The sequence below is a fragment of the Colossoma macropomum genome, unplaced genomic scaffold (genome assembly GCF_904425465.1).
Source record: "Colossoma macropomum unplaced genomic scaffold, Colossoma_macropomum, whole genome shotgun sequence".
In the NCBI taxonomy this organism is placed as follows: Eukaryota; Metazoa; Chordata; class Actinopteri; order Characiformes; family Serrasalmidae; genus Colossoma; species Colossoma macropomum.
The window spans coordinates 46,684,804-46,709,505 of NW_023494791.1; the positions used below are offsets into that span (position 1 = coordinate 46,684,804).

Here is a 24,702-nt window from a genome sequence, read left to right on the forward strand (position 1 = left end):
GGTAAAAGTGTTTTACAGTGCCAGAAACAACATAATCATGACAATCAGAGGTTACAAAACAAATTGACACAGTCTGAGACAAACATAATGATTCAGAGATGCAGTTAGCACAGTGCTAACAAAGCTTCCATCATGTGTCAGCTATGTTAGCCTCGCAGCCCCTGTATGAAACTACAGAAGGAAATTTTTGATGATGGACTAAAAGTTATAGCATTTAACAGGTTTTAATCATTTGAGAAGCAAAACTTGTTTAATCTTCAGTTCCCAGTTGATTCCAGTTCCCAGTTCCCTCCAGCCAGTCACCTGAAACTTGTTTGAAGCTCATCTGCAACCACCTTAGGTTTCATGAAACACCCAAAAATTGTTGCTAACATATCTTATAATCATGCCACTTTCTTCCAAAACTCGCTGCCTCTACCGCCATGGATGCTGCATATGATTACATAGGCAGAACAAATTGACCCATGAAAAATTGTAGCCATTCATTTTGCAGACTTGTGGAAAATTTTAATCTATTGCATTTGACTTTGATTATTGTTTAATTGCAAGTAAATTCAGCGTGTGAAGCCAGCCTTAGTCCTCCAGGACGTTGGCTGAATAAGCTTCTTCATTGAGGGTGAAGGCCTGATGCCTCTCGTCGCTGTGGGGACGCCCAGACTGAGCAGTATTTCACTCTGCGGATGAGACGAAGTGTCCTGTCCAGTTCTTTTGTGCTGGGACAGTCGCCAAGTGCTTGCAGTCCTGGTGCTCTGGCACAGCCGGGATTTGATCCCAGCCGCACTGCGCACCGCCGTGTGGTAAGCAGTGTAGTAAAGGAGTAGCTCAGCAGTTCTGAACTCTTTCTACTAAAGCTTTCTTTCAGCTTTGGTGTCTGTTGTCTGGAGTTTTGAGGCTAGTTTTGAGGCTAGTTTTGAGGCTAGCTAAAAACCTGAGGCCTGAGTTTAGTCTGGTGTTTAGACTAGAAAAGTGCAGTAAAAATAGTGCAGCTTATATTTTGTTAGGCAGTTGCTGTGGTATCCCAGGTGTTTGCTAGGCTGTTGCTAGGCGGTTGCTATGGTATCCTAGGTGGTTGATAGGCGGTTGCTATGGTATCCCTGATGGTTGCTAGAGTGTTGCTAGGTGTTTGCGGTGGTATTCCAGGTGGTTGCCATGATGTCCAAAGTGGTTGCTAGGGTTTTGCTAAGCAGTTGCTATGGTGCCCCATGTGATTGCTAGGGAGTTGCTAGGTGGTTGCTATGGTGTTCCTGATTGTTGCTAAGGTGTTTCTAGGTGGTTGCTATGGTATCCGAGGTGGTTGCTATGATGTCCAAGGCGGTTGCTAGAGTTTTGCTAAGCAGTTGCTATGATGTCCAAGGTGGTTGCTAGGGAGTTGCTAGGTGGTTGCTATAATATCCCTGATTGTTGCTGAGGTGTTTCTAGGTGGTTTCTATGGTATCCCCGGTGGTTGCTATGATGTCCAAGGTGGTTGCTAGAGTTTAGCTAGGCAGTTGCTATGGTTTCCTAGTTTGTTGCTAAGGAGTTGCTATGTGGTTGCTATGGTATCCCTGATTGTTGCTAAGATGTTGCTAGGTGTTTTTTTTGGTATTCTAGGTGGTTGCTAGGGAGTTGCTAGGTGGTTGCTATGGTATCCCTGATTGTTGCTAAGGTATTTCTAGGTGGTTGCTGTGATATCCGAGGTGGTTACTATGATGTCCAAGGTAGTTGCTAGGTGGTTGCTATAGTATCCCTGATTGTTGCTGAGGTGTTTCTAGGTGGTTGCTGTGGTATCCCGGGTGGTTGCTATGATATCCACGGTGCTTGCTAGGTTTTTGCTAGGCAGTTGCTATGGTGTCCTAGTTTGTTGCTGGGGAGTTGCTATGTGGTTGCTATGGTATCCCTGATTGTTGCTAAGGTGTTGCTAGGTGTTTTTTTTATGGTATTCCAGGTGGTTGCTAGAGTGTTCCAGGTGGTTGCTAGGGTGCTTTTGAAAGGTTGCTATAGTATTGTGGTTACTAGTCCATATTCACAGATAACAGCGTATTGTTCAGTGTCAGATTCCGCAAAATCAAGTCTGTTAGAGGTAAGTGTGTGATGAACTTAGCACAATGCTAATTGGTGGAATTACTTGTACTGTCCAGAAGAATGTACAGCTGTTCGGCTGCTGTGCAGGACTGATTACATTACCTCACTGCAGTTTTGAGTAGATGGGACGAGGCCTTGGTGAGGGCACCGGAAGAGGGATTTGTTTTTTGTTTTTGTTCCTCTGGAGCCCAGTTTTATCTTAAGGAACACCCCCTATGTATCAACAACATCTCTCTCTCTCTCTCTCTCTCTCTCTCTCTCTCTCTCTCTCTCTCTCTCTCTGTTTATCGTTAATTAGCAAATGTAAGCATAAAAATGTTCCAAACATGTAATAGAACTCAAATTTAAAGCCAGTTTTGTGAGCTTGATTTACTGTTTACTGATCTGCCATCTCCACAGGGTTTGCTCTAGCCTGGGGGCCGTAGGGCCGCGTTTACGTACAATGATATTGGAATCATATCGACATCAGGTGCTCAGATTTGGCTGATATTTCAAACTAACATTTGATGATGTGTTTATTTAACTCCCGAAGAGCAGCGTGTTGAGGTGACGGTGGTTTACTCTGCTAAAATATCTGCATTTTATTCGTTTTGCTGCAGAAGTAAAGGTTATATTCTTCTGTAACGATAATACAAACTGTAAGTAAACATTGGCAGATATGTACATAAAATATTGGATATCAGCACCGGCTCATCGTTCCATGTCAGTAAACCTCTAGTAAAAATAAAAAACAATATAATTCAATGTCATGTTTTGATGATTGTTGTAGAGCATTTGACAGTTGTATTGTGACTAGCACTGTGATCGGTGTGTTAGCTTGGGGCTAACATGCTCTAATAAGCTGAAAAACGGAAACACTGACATTTTCAGCTAAGATGTTGCTAGGTGTTTTTTTTATGGTATCCCAGGTGGTTGCTAGAGTGTCGCTAGGTGGTTGCTATGGTGTTCTGAGTGGTTGCTAGGGTGTTGTAGAGCATTTGATGGTTGTATTGTGACTAGCACTGTGATTGGTGTGTTAGCTTGAGGCTAACATGCTCTAATAAGCTGAAAACGGAAACACTTTCACATTTTCAGCCACTTCTTATTTTTTCTGTATTGAAAATGTAATAAATTGAGACGTTACTGTATCACATTAAATTTTAAAATACTTTAAGTCTGTTTGTCCATAGATGATCTCTCTCTGGCTTATGGGATCACTGCTAATTGACGTGGTCTAAAGTTTGCTTCTTTAGTTTTAGCCCTGGAGCTACAAGGCTAATGTGGCTAACAAATACTAGAAGCTTATGTACACCAATTAGCATGGTGCTAACTGCTTGCCTAAATCATCGCACTCCTCAAATCTGGTGTAGGAATCTTGGACAGACTTGCTTATGTAGTTTCTGACACTTCTGTCTGTAAACATGGATGTTGAAAATGAAAAACTTTGCACTGAAGGGGAACTCCACTGATTTTTAAAATTTTCTGCATAATTAAATGGTCGAGAGGTAAACAGAGTCGTTCAGAGTGGTTTGGTGTGAAACGCTCTGTTCTAGAGAAACTTACCGATTCAGAATTGTTTACAGTGGTGGGTGATAGGAACCAGATGTCCACCTCTAAAGGCTACATCAAAGGAAGTAAAAGCTTTACTATCATAAACATTTTATATTTAAAAGGTCTTTAGAGATGACCTCACACTTCTCCAGTCCATCCCCAAATAAAAAGGGTGTTTGATGACCTTCCTGTACGCTGTTTGTTCATTTTTATCACAGTGTTGGCTGAAATCTCAGAAGGCAGCAACTTGCAACCAAGCACAAACTCATTCCAAGTGGTTGCTATGATGTCCCAGATGGTTGCTAGGGTGCTGCTAGGTGGTTGCAATGATGTCCAAGGTGGTTGCTAGGGAGTTGCTAGGTGGTTTTGCTGTGGGATCCCTGATTGTTGCCAAGGTGTTTCTAAGTGGTTGCTCTGGTGTCCCAGGTGGTTACTATGATGTCTATGGTGGTTGCTAGGGTTTTGATAGGCAGTTGCTATTGTGTCCCATTTCGTTGCTGGGGAGTTGGTAGGTGGTTGCTCTGGTGTCCCAGGTGGTTGTACGCTGTTTGTTAATTTTTATCACAGTGTTGGCTGAAATCTCAGAAGGCAGAAACATGCAACCAAGCACTAACTCGTTTTTAGGTGGTTGCTATGGTCTTCCAAGTGGTTATTATGATGTCCCAGAAGGTGGTTGCTGAGGTTTTGCTAGGCAGTTGCTGTGGTGTCCTAGGGAGTTGCTAGATGGTTGCTGTGGTATCTCTGATTGTTGCTAAGGTGTTGCTCTGGTGTCCCAGGTGGTTACTATGATGTCCAAGGTGGTTGCTAGGGTTTTGCTGGGCAGTTGCTATTGTGTCCCAGTTGGTTGCTAGGGATTTGCTAAGTGGTTGCTGTGGTATCCCAGGTGGTTGCTAGAGTGCTGCTAGGTGGTATTACATCATGATACGTCAAGACTTTTTCACGATATGTGATATGCGCCACGAGATTTGGTTATTCTCAGATTTTTATTCATTTGTAACAGACAAAACAGAACCTGTAGTGCCACACATGAACAAATACGATAATATTATTAATAATAATAATAATAATAATAATAAATCTACAACTACTACGATTTTTTAAATGTTTTACAAACTACACTGCACTGTACCTAATTAAACAGGCCTAATTAGGCGATATCCAAGATATGCTCAGAAAAGCGTATTGTGATAATTTATCACGATAATGATAAAATATCATATTGCCGACCCCTACTCAGACATTTCTGATGAATGATTAATCTAACAAACATGACTCGTTCACAGTAACTCAGGCAGATCTTCAGCTGAGGTCACTCCGGAGGCCGCGCTTTAGCAGTTTGCCGTCTGTACACGCTGTGGATTACTGTAATCCTCACAAAATCAATGTGTCTGTCTGTCTGCCTCTGTGTGTGTTGAGGAGGATAATCCAGAGAGCAGTTGCAGCACTAATAAATTAGATTAATTAAAGTCTCAGACTAATTAAATTTGGCCCTATCCTGTTCGTACACACTGTACAGGTGAAAGACTTTGTTCTGTCATTAATGATGAATGAGGGCAGGAGCAGCAGCTGTGGGGCTGAAGTCTGACAGATGCACTGTGTGAATGAATGTATAGCTAATGATTGTGTGTTGAATGGCACCTGGTGTTTTGTTGACTAGATACGTGTGCTTGTACATACAGTCGTATGCAAAAGTTTGGGCGCCCCAGTCAATTGACGTTTTGTTGATATTCTGGGTTTGAGAGATCACACTTAAATATGGCCTTTTCAGCTATTTATACGCACAGTTTCCTGAACTTTTGCACAGCCCACATTTTCTTATTTTTCACCCCAAATATGTTAAATTCAGCATAAGCAGTCTTTGTGTGTTAAAATGTGCAGAGGTTTGTTCTTTGTAGAAGAGGACACATAGAAAATGAATTAAAGGTAAATTTTATTTAATTTTATTAAAGTTATTTATATACCAGGAGCGTCCAAACTTTTGCGAATGACTCTAACTTCTTGTTGAAAATATACTACTTTAATAACAATATCTGGATAGGCCCCATAGATGATCCACAGATGTTCAAGTTATTAACAAATGGTCTGGTGCAGGAGTCGGCAACATGCGGCTCTTTTTCTGCCCTGTTGTGGCTCCACAGCAGAATTAGATTTGTAGGTAAAGATAAAATAATCCTCCTTTACAGTAAAATAAAGCTCTGCTGATCGTTCAACACAGTTTAACAATAAATGGTCTTAAACTCTGGAGTTAATGTAGAACTGCTAATTCACCCTTTAACCCTGAAGGTGGTGGCAGACTGCTGGTCACCATAGCAACACTGACAACAGTCTCACCTAGCTAGTAGCTAAACGAAACGGCAAAGAGAGAGATTTAAGAAGAACATTGTTAATTTGGAGCTGAATGGACTTATTTGCATTCATAATCTCTCCAGCTGGTTTCCTGATACGTTTAATCTGCAACGAGAAACTGACAAACACTAAAAAGTCACGAAGCTGAAGTCAGTTTCTCATTCGCCAGCTTCTTGTTGGAATTTTCCTGTTCCACCTTTAATGGTGTAGCAGTTACAGGTGGAATGGAAAAATTTGAACATGAACATATTCTACTTTTGAAGAAAAGTTTCCTGCCAGAGATGCGAGAAAAGCAGCTATAGTTGAGCTAAAGCTTAAAGCAGAGCAAAGTAAGTCTGTGTTTTCGTTTGTATTATATTTTTAGCCTATAGTAGTACATCAGTTCATACTGAGACATATTTACAGCCAAGATGGTAAAATGGACATTAAAATATTGTGGCTCCCAAGGTGGTTTGATTTTTGTTGAAAGGACAAAATGGCTCTTCTTAACATTTGGGCTGCGACCCCTGGTCTGGTGAAACAGCAGGTTTAGGACCAGGGTTAGGTTCAGGACTATGGTAGCAGTAATGTGGGGCTGAATGATTTGGGGAAAATATCTGATTGTGAATATTCCAACCAGTATTCTCACTGTAATATAAACTGCTATTTTCTATAAATTAAGCTCCAGGTCTTTTATTTTGGCCATCTTTCCACTCATCCACTTTTCCTCGCTTGAGGCTTGAACGCTGAATGTAGTTTGCTATTGAAGGAGCTCTAAAGGGAGTTGGTTGTGTTTGTGGTGTCGCAGGGTGTGGACGTGCTCATCTACAGCCAGCTCACAGGCTCTGTGTTATTACATGAAATTTCCCCACATAAAACTTGCTAAGACGTTTGTTTGTTGATAATATAGCCTGAAAGTTGCAGCTCTTGTAATTTGAAAATTGCACACTTTCAAATTGTGATTTCAGTATATAAACGATTAATTTCAGACCTACATGAAGGTTAGGTTAGAGTGAGTGTTAGGAAGAAATAAAATTAAAATATGAATTTAATAGATCATTTGTGGAAAGGCAAGGTAAACATTGACTATATACCCAAATAAAGTGTTACCTACACTCTCAGAAATAAAGGTACTAAACGGTCACTGGGGCAGTGCCCCTCTTGTCACTGGGGTGGTTCCCTCAAGGGTCCATCTCAGTACCTTTAGTCAGGGAACATAACTGAACCATAATCCACTGAAATGATATGTTCTAAGCTGTACTGACTCCACACACCCCGTCTCGTCTCCAGGCTTTTATTTTACTGTTCTGTTTTAAAACATTTGGTTATGAAAAGGTACAAATACGAACTTTTCACCTGGAAGAACTTATTTAAGGTTCACAATCAGACCTTAAAACCACTGTTGTACCTTTGAGGGAACTTTTACATGTGTTTCTGCAGCACAGAGGTGACGTTTCCACCCAGCGCACTGCTGTTAATCAGTGTAGCCTTTTATACCGACAACAGTGGCGTTCATGTGCGCACAGTGTGCACTTTTCAGCTGTTTTTGCTGCTTTCTGTAAGCGGCGTGCTTTAAACACAATCACAATTTCATTTAGCATACCCATCTACCTGGCCTGCATGTGAATGTATAATCATTAGCCTTGTCGTTGACCCTTAAGGCCTGATTTCTGCTCTTTTTTTATGATATTTTATGTGTAGTGATGCACAGCATGCAGCATGATAACCAAAATTCAGTCTAAGGCAGAGATAGTGGCGTTCTGTTCAACAGTATATAACCATGCATTAAATTAACCAGCCAAGGCACCCAAACACTACAGTGTTGAAAATCTGCCACCAGGACCCCTACTCAAAACAGACCCCTTTTTACCCCCCACATCCACCACCCCCACCTATCATAGAGAGAAAGCGCTCAGCTAGCTCACACTGCAAAAAATCGTGTCTTGTCAAGTAAAATTATCGTAGAAATAGTTAATCTAATGTTTCTCCTATTGAGATTGTTGTAAGGTTAATTTAAGATTGTTTCCCATATTTTTAGACATGTTTTTACTTGTTTTAAGTCATTTTATTAAGCATAATTCTCTCTCTATATTGGTAGGTAATTGAGCTTGAAACCAGCAAAGTTATCTGCCAGGATAGTGAAATAATTTTACTTAATAAAATTAGCTAAAACAAGTAAATAATATCTAGAAATACGCTAGAAAATGTTATAATAAGGGCACAACCATATCGAAACGGTAGATATTAGATATATCAAATAGATTTAAGATAATTTTACTTGACGAGATACCTTTTTTTTTTTTATTTATTTATTTTTTTTAGCTATCACTAGCTAACTCTTGCTGCTCTGCTAGTTTGTGCTGTTGTGAGTGAACAGCTAGACTTCTTCCTCCTCGCCTACAGACTAAAACACATGCAGCTCTACCATCGTGTCCCGAAATAAGAATCAGTCAAAGTACAAGCTTTTGCTGCTAACCTAGGCAGACGAACACAGCAGGATGATCATTTTACTAAAAAAATACCTCAAAATGCACAATATTATTATTAATGAAATGATGTTGTTAATTATCGTTACTGTTTTAAAACCCAGGTTTATATGGAGCATCGAACGCTGACCCCTGAGGAGTCTTTCAGCTTATAAAGATGAACCCTGAGCCAGAGAACTGTATCAACACACTGGCCTTTGGCTGTCTCTCTGTTTAATCCATTAAAGGAGCTCTGCGGGATGGATGGAGGCGTAGATGAACAGATTGATGGTTAGATCGATGGATAAGTGAATGCTGCACTGTGTCTCCATTACAGTCTCTGCTTCTTTCCATAACACTCCGCAAGGAGTGGACACAGTACTGAACGTTAAATCAGATTACTCTGGAATAGGAAGAGTACAAATGGCAACATGAGTAGGGTGGGTGATATGATGATATGATTATTACTGTGATGGATTACGCCACAATTCGCTTTTCTGAGTACATCATGGGTATAATCAGTACTTCCACAACACTGTACCACTTCATGGATTATTAAGAATTATTATTATTATGATGGATTATAATAATAATAATAATTTTTAAATAAAATTATTATTATCGTGGATTATTACAAATTATTTTAAAAAGTTATATGGAGCATGTAAACAGCAATAACCAGTGTACAGTAACTGCAACAGCTGGCTGATTGGAGGTGAGTCAGTTATAATGATACAACAATAGAATAATGTTTTATTATATATTATTTACAGTTGTATGCAAAAGTTTGAACACTTTTGGTCAAATTCCATCTTTTGTTGATTTTCCAAGTGAAAATAACACATTCTCTCCAGAAAACACACTTGAATGTGGCATTTTTCTGCTAATTGTAGTGCACAGTTTATATTTATTTGCTGAAGCAACACTATGTAGGATTTGGAGACCTCTCTGGTGGAACTATGTAATTACACGCAACATGCGGAAGAACATTTTGTAGCATGGGTTGTGCTTCGGACCCCTTCCCCAAGGAGATGAATCTGATTTTTATGTGTGCGTTGAAAGAGAATAGAAGAGAACTCAGTCAGAACTTGTTGAAGGACGTGTCTTCAGAGGATGTGAGTGAATTATCATCAAGTCTTCATCAGTATGATGTTGATTTTGATAAGATCATGTAAGATGTGTTTTTTCTCCATACTCAGTAATGATACTTCTTTTCTTTTAGCTTTAACAAAAATATTGCGTAGTGTTGCTTTAACATATTTGAATAAAATATAAAATGTGCCATTCATTTTGTTTTATGTCACATTTTTTTTTTGTTTTCCGTAAAAAGTTAAATTCAGCAAGTAAACAGTAACTGTGCTTTAAAATGTGCAGAAGTGTGTAAACTTACTTGGAATTTGAGCTGCACTAAATCCAGGTAATCAGGACTAATTCAGCGTGCGGTGGGACCTGCGGTGGGTCTGTAGGTTTTAAGTACTGATGTCCACATTGTGCTCAGAAAAGCTTATCGTGACATTTTGTGATGTAATTCGTCACATTAATGATCAGTGCTGTCGAGTTGTCCAGCTCTGCTGCTCTATCAAAACAAAATCAAAACAACCGCTGCTTTACTACTGTGAAAAATGAGTGTGTTAACAGAACGAGAGTGTCTATGAGTTCAGATATCGGAATCAGGAGAGAGGCAGAGACGCACACTCTGACTGACCTGACTGAAACAGGATTTTTTTTTTGGGTGGGTAGCGGGTAGTGTCCATTTTTAACCAGCAGAGAGAGAGAGAGAGAGAGAGAGAGAGAGAGAGAGAGAGAGGGAGAGGGAGGGAGAGGGAGGGAGAAGGGGGGGTATGAGAGAGAGAGAAGAGGGAGAAAAAGAGAGAGAAAAGAGGGGGAGAGAGATATGAGAGAGAGAAAGGAGAGAGAAAAGAGGGAGAAAAAGAGAGGGAGAAGGGGGAAAGAGAGAAAAAGAGAGAGAAAGGGGGGAAGAAGAAGGAGAAAGGGGAGAGATAGAAAAGGGGGGAGAGATAGAGAGAAAGGAGAGAGAAAAGAGGGAGAAGGGGAGAGAGGGAGAAAGAGAGAGAGAAGAAGGAGGAGGGAGATATGAGAGGGAGAAAAAGAGAGAGAGAAGGAAAGGAGAAGGGGAGAGAGAGAAAAAGGGGAGAGAGGGATCAGAGAGAGAGAAAGAAGAGAAAAGGGAGAGAGAGAAAAGAAGGGAGAGAGAAAAGAAGGAAAAGAGAGAGAGAAGGGAGAGAAAAAGAAAAGAGAAAAGGGGAGAAAGAGTGAGAGATAAAAAGGGGGAGAGAAAAGAGAGAGAGAGATACTGAAACCACTTAAATAATTCTAATAATTGCTTCCTCTTATTTTTCCAATGCTTATTCCCACCCACCTCTCTCCCTCTCCCTCTCTCTCCCTCTCTCCCTCTCTCTCCCTCTCTCCCTCTCTCTCCCTCTCTCTCCCTCTCCCTCTCCCTCTCTCTCCCTCTCTCTCCCTCTCCCTCTCCCTCTCTCTCCCTCTCTCTCTCTCTCTCTCTGTGTGTGTGTGAGAGAGCAGTAAGTAGAAACACTGCCTTATATGGTGGTGTGATAGTGGCCTTGTCCATTTTTACACAGAAAGCAGCCGCTGCCTCCTGGCCCGTTCCTCCGCTCTCGCCCCCTCAGCCTCCTCCTCATGGAAAAGCAGCGCAGAACCTTCCTCCAACGTTCGCTCAACGGTGTGCTAACGTAGCTCTGAGTGACGTTCTCCCCGCGCTTTCCGCCAGGAAACGTTTGTGAGCCGCTCCCGTGATGTTCGGGACCGGGCGGCTTCAGTGACGTCCTCTGGTCCTCAGGGGGAGAAAAACACTGAGCGAGAAACATTCCCCAAATGCTCCTCTGTTTTTTTCTGTTTTGATGTACTGTGTTGTGTAAAGGGTCTGCCGTGCGGTTTCTCCTGGCCTGGTGCAGCATGTGCTGGTGACGTTTTTATGGCGCGGTAATCATCACATTAAATACCTCGCTTTATGCTGCTGTCCCCTGGAGCACGCTCAGAATTTCCCCATCGCATGTTTTTGTGTTTAGAAAGCCAGTTTTGTTAATGTGAGGAGAAACAGAGTTGGGCAGCGTTGTGTGGGAGGCAAAAGACACTTTAAATGCAGCCAGATACTTATAATCGGCTCTAGAGATGCTCTGAAACCACTTTTCTACTTTCTCCTCTTTTTCTTTACGGATACAATGTCAGAAATAAAGGTTCTGTGCAGGTACAAACAGTGTAAATGTTCCCTCAAAGGTACAACAGTGGTTTTAAGGTCCAGTTGAGAACCTTAAATAAGTTTTTCCAGGTGAAAAGTTCGTATTTGTACCTTTTCATAACCAAATGTTTTAAAAATAAAAGCCTGGAGACGAGACGGGGTGTGTGGAGTCAGTACAGCTTAGAACATATCATTTCAATGGATTATGGTTCAGTTATGTTCTGATAAAAGACAGCAATAAAAATTAGCTTCAGCAATAAAAGTTTGCCGTTTGATTGATGTTCAGGTAGTTCTTTATAAGGCTATGTTTAACAGACCTAAGATTCTCCACAAGGGGGCACTCAATTATCATTCCTTTGTGCATCCTTGAAATAGAAGAAACCCACACCAGCAGGATCTCACTGACACACCATTTTAAAGGTTAAGATTCCCACAGTGGGGAAATTCACAGTGCTTCAGCAGCAAAGGGGCAGCAAGGCACTCAGGAAAAAAAAAGAAGAAGAAAATTAGCAAACAAGATAATTAACCTTGTTAATTACTAAACACGGTTACAGTTTGTTACTTATTACTGCAGCTCAACCACTAAAAGGGCCATATTAGCAAATCTGTGGGCCATTTTATTTTTACCTAATATTTTGCGGTGAACTGAACGGGCCATTGTTTATTCAGCATATGCCAAAACTGCGGCACTGGAAAACATATTCTAAAATACATACGCCATCTAAACCGCTTATCCTTCTGGGTCGCTGGAGCCTATCCCAGCTGTCATTGGGCGGAAGGCAGGATACACCCTGGACAGGTCGCCAGTCCATCACAGGGCAGACAGACAGACATACACATTCACACACACACTCACACCTAGGGTCAGTTTCAGCACGTCCTATTGGCCTGACTGCATGTTTTTGGACTGTGGGAGGAAACCGGAGTACCCGGAGGAAACCCACGCAGACACGGGGAGAACAGGCAAACTCCACACAGAAAGGACCCTGGTCACCCAGCCGGGAATCGAACCCAGGCCATTCTTGCTGTGAGGTGACAGCGCTACCCACTGCGCCACCGTGCCGCCCTTATTCTAAAATAATTCTAAATAAAAATTAAATGTTTTACGTATTTTTATAAACTGCCTGTTTGCTTGAACTGGACACCAGGCCTCTTTTCTTTATGTGTAACTGCTGGCCCAGAGATCGTTGTTGGGGGTCAGAACGCAAACTGTTACAGTGCATGCTGGGGACTGTAGTGCATCTCGGGATGAAACAGGCTACTAAGAATAGAAAACTAAAATAGTTTTGTGGGTCGAATACGACTGTGTTTGACACATGGGGTATATACAGTATATTTAATACGAAAGATAAAAAAAAATATAAACTTTATTCCTCACAAAATTAATAATATGAATATTATAAGTAGAAAAGCAAAAAAATCTTTATGCCATAAGAATATTTTACACATATTGCAGAAAGAGTGCTGAATATATTGCACATGGGCATGATGATTCCTTCTCTACACTCTACAAATGATGGTTCTTCAAGGGTTCTTCAGTAAAGACAATGGTTCTACACAGAAGCATGAACACTCAAGAACCCCCTGCATGATTAAAGGGTTATTTGCATCGTGAAAGTGTTCTTCAGATTGATGGAGAATGTGCTGTAGATGGTTCTCTATAGAACCTTTTTGAAAAAGATTCTATACAGCACCAAAAAGCGTTCTTCTATTGTGACAATGTCAAGTTTGTAACAATACAAGAACCCCTTTTGGTGCTATATAGAATCCTTTTCAAAAGAACCATATAAAGCACATTCTCTATCAATCTGAGGAGCCCTTTTACAATGGAAAGAACCCTTTAATCATGCAATGGGTTCTTGAGTGTTCATGGTTCTATATAGAACCATTTTCCTAACTAAAGAGCCCTTGAAGAACCATCTTTTTCAAGTGAGTATGTCAAGCTTGTAACAGTAGAAGAACCCGTTTTGGTTCTATGTAGAAGCATATACAACACATTCTCCATCAATCTGAAGAACCATTTTACCCTTTAATCATGCAAAGAGTTCTTTGCCTGTTCATGGTTCTATATAGAACCATTTTCTTGACTAAAGAACCCTTGAAGAACCATCATTAAGTGTATACAATATTCTGTTACACTTTAAAGCTGCACTATGTAGGTTTTGGGGATTTGGAGACCTCTCTGGTGGAAATGTGTCATTACACTCGATGAGCAATTACATGCAGTATGTTTGACACCCCTGCAGTAGAGCCGACATAAATCTAGCAAAAATTATTGATGTAAATTATTTGGAGTTCACGTTAGAGAACCGCAGAAGTGCTTCACTGGTGAGCGTTCGGTGGATTATGTCAGGTTTGGAGCCACTTCAAATCAGCTGTGGGCTGTTATAGTGATGGATTGGATTGTTAGATTTGTTTAGTTACCCAGACTGTGTTTTTCATGCCCCCCCAACACCGTAATTACGTTTATTTCACTGAACATGTTGAAAGCTTATTCTCACCCCAGCTTGCTGTATTTTCACAGAGTGGTACTAAATGAACATTAAAGAAAGTGAAAGTGCTAAACCGCCAGACTCCAGCGCACAGCGGTTCGTAACACGATGTCAAATGGCGTGAAAGAGGGAGGCGATGGCTGTGAGACGCGTCTGTGCTGATTACACCGTGTCTGTCTGAGTGCTGTTCACTGTAGCACATTGTGTAATTGTGTGACTCTGTGAAGGACTCAGTGTTTGTAGGTGTACTTTGCTGAGCGAATGCAGTGTGGAGGTGAAGCGCGCACCGGCATTATTACCTCGCTTATCGACCATCCGTCTGTCCGTCTCTCCATCCATCCACTGTTTATATTTTCAGTTTCCACATGCTGCACTTTTATTTTTGTTGCTTTATTTTGTTTTATTACTTATTTCCATAACCAAATATCACAGCTTCCCAGCATTCTTAGCAAGTTTGCTTGTGTTTTTGTGCTTATCACTTCATTCCCGGACCGTCTTTTGTAGAATTAGGAATTATGCGAGTAAATCAGAGCTGATTGGCTGTTCAAAAAGCAGTCCAGATTGAAACGCTTCAGTGTGAATGGGCGGGGCTAAACTGCTGTAGGCTGAATAGGCGGATGTGTGACATCACAAAAACAATCAGTTAAAAATGGGCTGTTTTGCAGCTTCGTTTCTGTGTGGATGATGGTACTGAACTGGTCAGAGTTGTAACACATTTAGGACTTTTAACAAACTTGGACTAAAACCCTTTTCGTTTAGTTTAATCCTTTGCTTTGAGTGACACTATACATTAAATATGTTAATTTGCTTTGAACAGCTGTTCACACAGAAAATCATCACATTTTTCATTAAACACAAAACAGTACTGTAGAAACTATTCGTTTCGGTTTTGACAGTTCTTAATATTACACTCTGATTTTCAGACTTTGGGACACATTTATTTCAAAACAATGGGATCCAACTGCTCACCATGTGGGCTTGAGGGACAGGGATGCAGCCTCACTTCCTGTGGCTAAAATAAGTCTTCACCCACTCGGGCAGTTTCAGTGTCTAAAGTGGACTGTGCTTATGTGAACACGTTAAATGAACTCAGACCCTTCCCCAAAAATGAGCCGAACAGCCCCAAAAATGAGCTGAACGGCCCCAAAAATGAGCCGAACGCCTCGAGAGGTGGTCTCAGTTCGGTTCATTTGTAGTTTTTGTGGTTCGATTGATTTGTACATTATAAAACAAAACAGCCCCAGTTCGCTTTAGCTTTGCTTTACGGTGAAGACCTCGAGGCTCACCGCACACACAGCCACAGTCTTCAGCACTTCAGCAGGTAAAACAGACCTCCAGGGATCATTTATAAGGTTCTACTCAGGATAAAGTCTGTCCGTGATCGGCAACAAGACAGCAGCGCTGACATATTCAAGCGATGAGTTGCGAGAGCCTGTGTAATTTTACCGTGTTAAAGGCTCGAGCTGGGCACGCAGCGCAATTTTAAGCTGCTTTCACACTGAAAGCTGAATGAATGAAGATTCACCCCTGACGTGGAGTTTCGCCGGGTGGAGCTCAGTGAGGAGCACAGCTGAAAACGGAGCCCACCGCGGCAGACATGCAGGGTCATTTTCCCAATTTTGCACGATGCACTTTGGCCAGTCGTTTGAGCGCAGCCAATAGGAGAGCAGCAGACGGGTCTGGTGCTTCCTCTTGCCTGAAAGGTTAGATTGATCTGAGAACGCTGCCCACTATGCGAGCGCTGCACACGTCGTAAGTTGAAAGGTGTCTGAGCTCTAATAGAGTTGTGGTCTGAACAGGAAGTGTTCAGAGATCTCATGAGCATGAAGCAAAACCAATGACCAGACAGAAAACCTGTGCACTTCAATTGTGAACACAGAAAGCACTGAGGTCATTTGCGGTTGGTTCCCTTTCAGGTTTACTCAGTTCGGTTCATTTAAAACAAACTGTATGTGAAAACACTCTAAACCTCTTTTCGGCGGTGATGTGGGGCGGCATTTTTCGGGTATAGTTTTTTAAACTCATGATAAATCTTCATCTTTGAACTTCACTTTAAAGAAAGAAACAAAAATGACACAAATATTTTCACAAGTGTAAATTTAGGGGTTAGGGTTTGGGACAGACTCGTCCCAAAAGAATGTACCCTATAGAAGATGATTTCGTATATCTCCATTTTTGTTGATTTTCAGTTTTTGACATAATTTGAAAATACCTGTTGGCTTTGACATTGTGTCAAAATCTCATGACGATTGGACCAAAAGAAACGGCCCAAAATGACTTGGAAAATATTCTGGTTCCATTGACTTACATTAAAAGTAAAATAGGTTTTTTCCTTCTCCTGTAAAGTTACCATGTTGGAGATACGAGGTTTTGTTCCGACAACAGCAATATATTTAGCTTATTATTATCTCTATTAACGTCTTGGGTTTAAACAGATCCTAAGGTAGTCCTTGTAGATATTTAAGGTCTGAAGACTTCACTGTTTATTTAATTTTTTTTAATACTGTGGGAGTGCAATTTGAACTAATGCATTAGGATGGTCCATATATAGACTGTTTGGATTGGGGAGTGAGGGAAAGCCGGTTTTCCATCATAAGAGCCCTTCAAAAAGAGAAAAAGCAGCATTTAGAGGAAAAACCGATCTTGAAACTCAAGTTTAGTTAACACATTTTAAAATACGACAGTCAACTGTTAAACCTGTAAACAGCTGCAAGTTGCACTCTTATTGAAATTGGCTCACTCGTGTCTAACTCAGTGGGCCTTTAACATGAGTTGCCGTCGACTTCACCGCAGGGGAATTCAGCTGGAGATATTTTGGATCTTTTTGGCAGTTTTCACATGAACTCAGCCGCGCTAACTCAGAAGTGCCTATTAAAGCGTGTGTCTGTTTTTTAATCTGCCCTAAAGCAGCATCTCTGTTCGCTCTCTCTGGCAGCTCCGTTAGATAACAACATTACAGGACTCGGATAAGGAACGTTGCCATGCCAACTGGCGGGGTGAAGGGGTCGCACTGCTCGGAGGCGCGGCACTCGTTACTGCATGGGTTCTCGACAGGACTGTCACTGAGTGCGTTTACATGCACTTAATGATTAGATCATAATCGGATTCCTGCAGTTCTCTGAATATTCTAATGGTCATGTACACAGCACACTCCGATTTCTTAATCAGAGTAAGGTTTAGAAATAAGATTAAGAAATCCGATAAAGAGGCTGGATTTTAGCTCAGTAATCAGATTTCTCAGCGCATGTAAACTCTTACTCTGATTTCTTTCGTTTTTCTCAGTCTGTGCATGTGTAAAAAACGTATTGCAATACCGAAAATTAGCGAGCAGCATTTAACGCAGCACCCGCGAAACTCAACAAAACACTTTTGGAGCGATGCTGAAACAGACTACATGCTTAATGAAATAAAGGATTTAAATATTCTTCATCTAGATGATGTATGTTCATATTTTCAGGTAAAGTGGCGCAATGTTTTAAAAAAAAGCTGCAGAATAAAGTTTGAGGTTTACGTTACATTTACATCACGTCTTATTCTGTGAGTTTATTGGCTGATGGCAAAGCAGAAGTCCGACTCATGTAGACCCAGAGTTTCACCATGATGCGTTAATTGGTTTACTGACAAAATCTGATTTTCTGCAAATATCACATTATTTAGTGGATGTAAACACACAGTGACTGAGCACTCAGGTTTTATGCAGTTATTTGATTATTAAATGGTCGTGTGAACAGCACACTCTGATTTCTTAGATCTAAATAAGGTCTACAAATCTGATTAAGAAATCCGATAAAGAGGCTGGATTTTAGCTCAGTAATCAGATTTCTCAGTGCTGTAAACTCTTACTCTGATTTCTTTCAGATTTCTCAGTCTGAGCATGTGTGAAAACAGACGGCGGTACTGGAACTAAGCGAACAGCGTCACCGCGAGACACAGCAAAACACTTTTGGAACGTCACTGAAACCAAATAAATGCAGACGAAATGAAGGATTTAAATATTCTTCATCTTCTAGATGATGTATGTTCATATTTTCAGATAAAATGGAGCGATGTTTAAAAAAAAAAGCTGCGGCATGAAGTTTGAGTTTTACGTTACGTGTACGTCACGCTTCTTCTGTGAGTTTATTGGCTGGTTGTAAAGCAGAAATCTGATTACTGCCCGACTCATGTAGACCTGGAGTTTCCCCATTACCTGATTACCCAAGTGCATATAATTGTATTGATCAGATTACTGACAAAATCTGATTTTCTGCTGATTACATTACTACATTACATTAATATTTTAACAACAGGTTACATGCTGGCGCCTCAGGCACCATTTAAGGTGGAACGGGAAAATTCAAACAAGAAGCTGGCGAATCAGAAGTGACTGCAGTTTTGTAAAAAGTCAAATGTTGAGAGACATTTTACAAGAAACTGTTCTACTCTTCGAAAAGTTTCCTGCCAGAGATGTGAGAAAAGCAGCTATAGCTAAGCTAAAGCTTATAGCAGAGCAAAGTCAGTCTGCGTTTTCATTTATATTCTTTATCCTATACTGGAACATCAGCACAGACTGAGACATATTTACAGCCAAGATGGTAAAATGGACGTTAAATGTTGTGGCTCCCAAGGTGGTTTGATTTTTGTTGAAAGGACAAAATGGCTCTTCTTAACATTTGGGCTGCAACCCCTGGTGTTGGGTCTCCGTGCCCTGGCTATCCTGGCTATTACAGTGTAACCTTCTGTCCATTTTCCCCCTCTCTCTCTCTCTCTCTCTCTCTCTCTCTCTCTCTCTCCCTGTTCTCCCAGCAGCTATTTTTAAATTTGGAATCCCATATAAAATGTTTTGTTTGGGTTCTGCCTTTTATAGCTGTAGTGGATTGTTGTGTTTTGAGGCTGTAGCTGGAGCAGTGCTTTATTAACTGTGGACTGCAGTGGTTATTTGTATGTGATGTTTCTCTGATGCTTATTTTTTCCTGATGATGGTGCTTTTGTTAGACCTTTTACTGTACCTCTAAAGTGCATATCTAGAAAACCAATATTTTCTTGTCGTTTTTGTTTTTTTTTAATTAAAAAGTGTTTTATTTACTGATTAAACCTTATTAAAGTTTCAAAGCGTACCCAGAAGTCTTCCTGGAAGAGTAGAGGCTGTTACTGCAGCACAAACTCACTATTAATACCCTTCATTTCAGAGGAAATGCTTGAGAATCAGGTGTCTACAAAGTGTTGGACATTATAGAGAGTGTGTGTGTATAAATAAATAAATATATATATATATATATATATATATATATGTGTGTATGTATGTATAAGTGTTCTGTGGTAGATACCATTTATGACCATGAAATTAGAAGGGAATCCCAACTATTATTCAAAATTTCTTCATAATTAAGTGGTTAAGATGTAAACAGAGTCGCTCTGTTCTACAGAAACTTGCAGAGTGAGAACGGTTCACAGTGGTGGTGATAGGAACCAGACGTCCACCTCTTAAAAGCTCCCTCACAGAGTTATTACAGGAAATGGTTATGAATTCACTGCCTGATGACTGAGACACTGTTTTATGATAGTTTTTAGAAGATTTTGGTTTAAAATATGTTGGAGGGATACACGCAGGGCGTTGTGAGGCAAAATAGTCCCCAAAGAAAACTTTTCTGATTTGTCACTATTTTCCATCATTAACATTCCATATAAACTCAGAAGACTCGTGTAGATTCACTGGTGGCTCTGATAGTAAATAAAATGTCAATATTTGTGTTGTAGTCATGGCGACCCCTGGCTCCTATCACCACCACTGTAAAGACATCTGAACCATTTCACACCAAACCACTCTGAATGACTGATTTCATCTCAACAACTGAATTATGCAGATTTTTTTTTTAAATCTTAAAAGAAAAAAGAACTTAAACTCCCCTTTAAGTTTCACTGCTGTGTTTGTGTGCTCACTTTGAGAAAGGACAGTTAAAGAGGAAATGATGTCATCACTGAACTTCACAACACTGCGCTACATCTCTGGAGTCTTGAGTGGAATGTGTCATTTCCTGTGTGTGTGTGTGTGTGTGTGTGTGTGTGTGTGTGGTTGGGTGGTTGGGTGGTTGGGTGGGTGTGTCTGTGTGGTGTGTCTTGAATAGTGTTTTAAACAGAGAGAGGTTCATATTTGTGTTGAGACTCTGTTAATTGTCCTTTTAATAAAAAGAGAAAACCGTTTGGAGTGTGTAGTGAGGAGAACTGCCACTCAGTGATGTCTCACATCGGTCTGACAGTAAGGCAGCCTTGAGAAAGTCCAAAATGAATGGATTCTTGTGGAGCTTTGTGAAAAATTGTCATTTATACTTCTGTGTTTATATACAAGAGGTAGCAGTAATGCTCACCAATCTGCACTAAACAGCAATAATGCCAACCAATCAGCACTCAGTAGCAGTAATGCTCACCAATCTGCACTAAACAGCAATAATGCCAACCAATCAGCACTCAGTAGCAGTAATGCTCACCAATCTGCACTAAACAGCAATAATGCATCAGTGCTAACCAGTCAGCACTCAGTAACAGTAATGCCAACCAGTCAGCATTCAGTAGCATAATGCCAACCAATCAGCACTCAGTAGCAGTAATGCCAACCAATCAGCACTCAGTAGCAATAATGCTCACCAGTCTGCGTTAAACAGCAATAATGCCAAACTATCAGCACTCAGTAGCATCAATGCCAACCAGTCAGCACTCAGTAACAGTAATGCCAACCAGTCAGCACTCAGTAGCAGTAATGCTAACCAATCAGCACTCAGTAGCAGCAATGCCAACCAGTCAGCACTCAGTAACAGTAATGCCAACCAATCAGCACTTACTAGCAGTAATGGCAACCAATCAGCACTCAGTAGCAGTAATGCTAACCAATCAGCACTCAGTAACAGTAATGTTACTCGGTCAGCACTCCTGTGTGAAAAGACTAGAAAAATATTGATTATATATTATATGTTATATTATAAGAGAGAGAGAGAGAGAGAGGGAGAGAGCTGGAGATGGGTGATGGAGGAAGACGGTGAGAGAAAAAGGAAAAACAGAGAAAGAAAAGACAAAAATGCAGAGAGAGAGAGAAATTGGGAGAGAGAGGTGTGGTTGCTGAATGTTTGGAATGGTTTTCTGTAAAGGTTTGTGTCTGGTATGTAAACCACAACAGACCTGAACTCAATTAAAAGCACTTTAACCCGTCTGCACTGCAGCCCCTCCATTACAGTCTGACCACCCTGGACACACACACACACACACACACACACACACACACACACACACACACACACACACACACAGTGCTGGAGAATTGGGTTCATTTTGGTTAATTGTTTTGAGTGCGTTTCCTTTAGTTATCTGATTCATTCCCTCAGGAAGACACCGATTCCAGATTCTTGCAGCTCCTCACTTTCAAAGTAAATTTCAGATGTTCAGTTTTTTTTTTTTGAGCCGCTGAAATTGTTAATCTCAGTCATTAAGGCAGTTAATTGTCAACTAAACTTGTATGATGGTGACTGGTCTAGTATGAGTTTGTGGAGTCCTGCATTAGCAGTGATGCTGTCAGCATTATGGAGAGAAGTGTGCAGAGGACCGTAAGATGGATTTAAAGATTGATAGCGCGTGATCACGACTTGTTGTGAGCGCAGAATGAGCCGAGCACACAGTTTAGCATGAGATAAACAGTAACTACAGACAGTGATCCAGCTCTGAATGCGGCACAGTCATCAACCAGCTCAGTCGTTCCAAAAGTCTCTGGCGTTTTAAAGGCATGTTGGTCATTATTGCTTCTGTGTGCACAGCAAGAGAGACCAGTGTGGATTTTCTCTGTTCTGATTTTTTTTTGTCTACAAATTGCTTGGCACATATTCTGCAGGTCACTATGGAACATTAATGTCCACTAGGGTGGTCGCACAAGCTGTGGGACTGTCGATACTGTCTGCTTTTCTGTTGACCTTTGATTAAAGGATCACTTGGACCAAAGATGTCAAACTCAACCACTTAAAGGGCCATATTAAAAAATCTCACCAAATCTGTGGGCCAGAGAGCACCTACAGTTTAATTTCATTTTTAATTAACATTTTGCTATAAACCGAACTGACCACTGTTTATTCAAAATATGTAAAACCTTCAACAGTAAAATACCGGCACTTGTGGTAGATCTTAAAATATTACATGAATACTTAAAATATTCTAAATGTAAACGTCCCCAGGAGCTCAGTCTTTTAAACCTGCCGATCTGCTTGAACTCGACACCTGGCATCTTTTTGCTGCTGCAAGTTCATTCAGACTTGGGCTCAGTTTCTGAGCTGCTGAGCTGAGCTTAAGTGTTTATGTTGGCTGAAATGCAGTTGGTGAAATGCAGTTAGAATTGAGGTGTAACTGCATCTCATAGACTGTTGTTGGGGTAGGAGAGTCAGGGTGCACATTAGGTTGCAGTGCATGCTGGAGACTGTAGTGCAGCGCATGGTGAAACGGACTAATATTAATAGAAAATTAAAATATGTTTACGGGCCGGATCGGATTGTGTCGCAGGCCTTGTGGTTGACATGTGGGGCTTAGGCTTTAGATTACGAAGCTGCTGATCTTTCACCAGGACCTTCAACAATCGAGTGAACAGTTTGAGTAAGTTCTGTGCTTTATCTTCTCTTTCAGGACGCCATGAACGCCCTGGTTCTGGATCTGGATTTTCCAGCCTTACGCAAAAACAAGAATATCGAAAACTTCTTGAACAGATGTGAGTATTAACATGCCGTAGTTATGACTGGATCGAGTTTGCACTGTTATAGGCTTTGTGCATTTGTGAAAAAATTCTGGGAATTTTCAAGGAAGTAAAATTAGCCAAGTGATTCTGCATGAATGCTGGGGGGTACGAATCAGCAGAGACCCCACAATAATCACAATACGATATCATGACCCATGCTTATGATGATTATGATGTGATTGTACTGAGGATATAAACTGCAGATGTGTTTCCATTCATTAATTTAGATTTATTTACTGCAAATTCTGCGTCACGAAGGAAACTTCGTGCTTTGTCTGATGAAGTTTACACTAACTTATTTTTTTTTACATTTTATGTTTCTTTATTTCCTTAATAGTTCTATCACATAAAAAAAAATAATTACACACACATATATATATTTATATATATATATATATATATATATATATATATATATATATATAAATGTATAAATAAAAATAATAGCAACAGTTTTTGTCTGGTACTTTTGAGATGGTCCCTTACATTGCAGCGGAGGATATAATATACTGCAGATGTGTTTCCATTCATTAATTTAAATTTATTTACTGCAAATTAATTCTTTCTTATTTTTACATTTTATGTTTCTGTATTTCCTCAGTAGTTATATCACATGCAGAGCATTAACAACACACATAGCAATAAATAAAGTAATAATAATAGCAACACTTTTTTGTCCAGTACTTTTGAGACGGTCCCTAACACTGCAACAGCTATGGGAGCAAACAGAGCTGCGTTTCTAGACTAATTTTATGTATGTTAAGTACATTAACTGTGGTATTACTGTAGTTTATTAAGTCACCAACATTTTATAAAGTTAAATTATGTTCACGTGTGGGAATAGTAGTGTCTTGCATTGGTTGGCATGAAATAAAATACCTCACAGAGCAGGTACTGTTTGGGTGGTGGATCATTCTCAGCCCTGCAGTAACACTGACGTGGTGGTGGTGTGTTAGTGTGTGTTGTGCTGGTACTGAGTGGATCAGACACAGCAGTGCTGCTGGAGTTTGTAAACACTGTGTCCACTCACTGTCCACTCTATTAGACACTCCTACCTTGTCAGTCCACCTTGTAGATGTAAAGTAGAGACGATAGCTCATCTGCTGCTGCACAGTTTGTGTTGGTCATCCTCTAGTCCTTCATCAGTGGTCACAGGACGCTGTTGGCTGGAAATTTTTGGTTGGTGGGCTATTCTCAGTCCAGCAGTGACACTGAGGTGTTTAAAAACTCCAGCAGCACTGCTGTGTCTGATCCACTCAGACCAGCGCAACACACACTAACACACCACCACCACATCAGTGTTACTGCAGTGCTGAGAATGATCCACCACCCAAATAGTACCTGCTCTGTGAGGGTCCATGGGGGTCCTGACCACTGAAGAACAGGGTAAAAGGGGGCTAACAAAGTATGCAGAGAAACAGATGGACTACAGTCTGTAACTGTAGAACTACAAAGTGCACCTATATAGTAAGTGGAGCTGATAAAATGGACAATGAGCGTAGAAACAAGGAGGTGGTCAGAATGTTATGCCTGATCGGTGTATTAATAAACTTTATATGATAAAAACAAACCTGACAACTGGGGAAAACTGTACGTTTGATTTCTAGCTGAATTATTCCTTTAATGACTGAAGAGCTCTGTGGGTTTCTGAAAGACCCTCAGTAAGTAAGTCTGAACTGTTTGATTTTCAGTGGCAGCGATGCTGCTGGACGTGTCCGTCTCCACCCGCCTCCTCTTTCAGCGTTTGACAAATTATCTCCTTCCGTCCTGTCGTTGCATTCTAATTTCCTCCCGTTGCCATGGCGACCATAGTGCAGTGTGTTATGTGTGGTGGTGCGCTAGGACAGCGGGAGGATGACTCAACACTTG

At 40.8% G+C, this 24,702-nt stretch overlaps 1 protein-coding gene across 3 annotated transcripts in view; it reads left to right on the top strand.

Moving 5' to 3' along the window:
* The window catches only part of rock2a (rho-associated, coiled-coil containing protein kinase 2a), an 87,415-nt gene that overhangs the window by 17,835 nt on the left and 44,878 nt on the right, over positions 1–24,702 (top strand). For all 3 annotated transcript variants that reach the window (XM_036575197.1, XM_036575198.1, XM_036575196.1), the window contains exon 2: positions 22,725–22,806. In XM_036575197.1, coding sequence (XP_036431090.1) covers positions 22,725–22,806 — 82 coding nt within the window. The remainder of the gene's footprint in view (positions 1–22,724; positions 22,807–24,702) is intronic.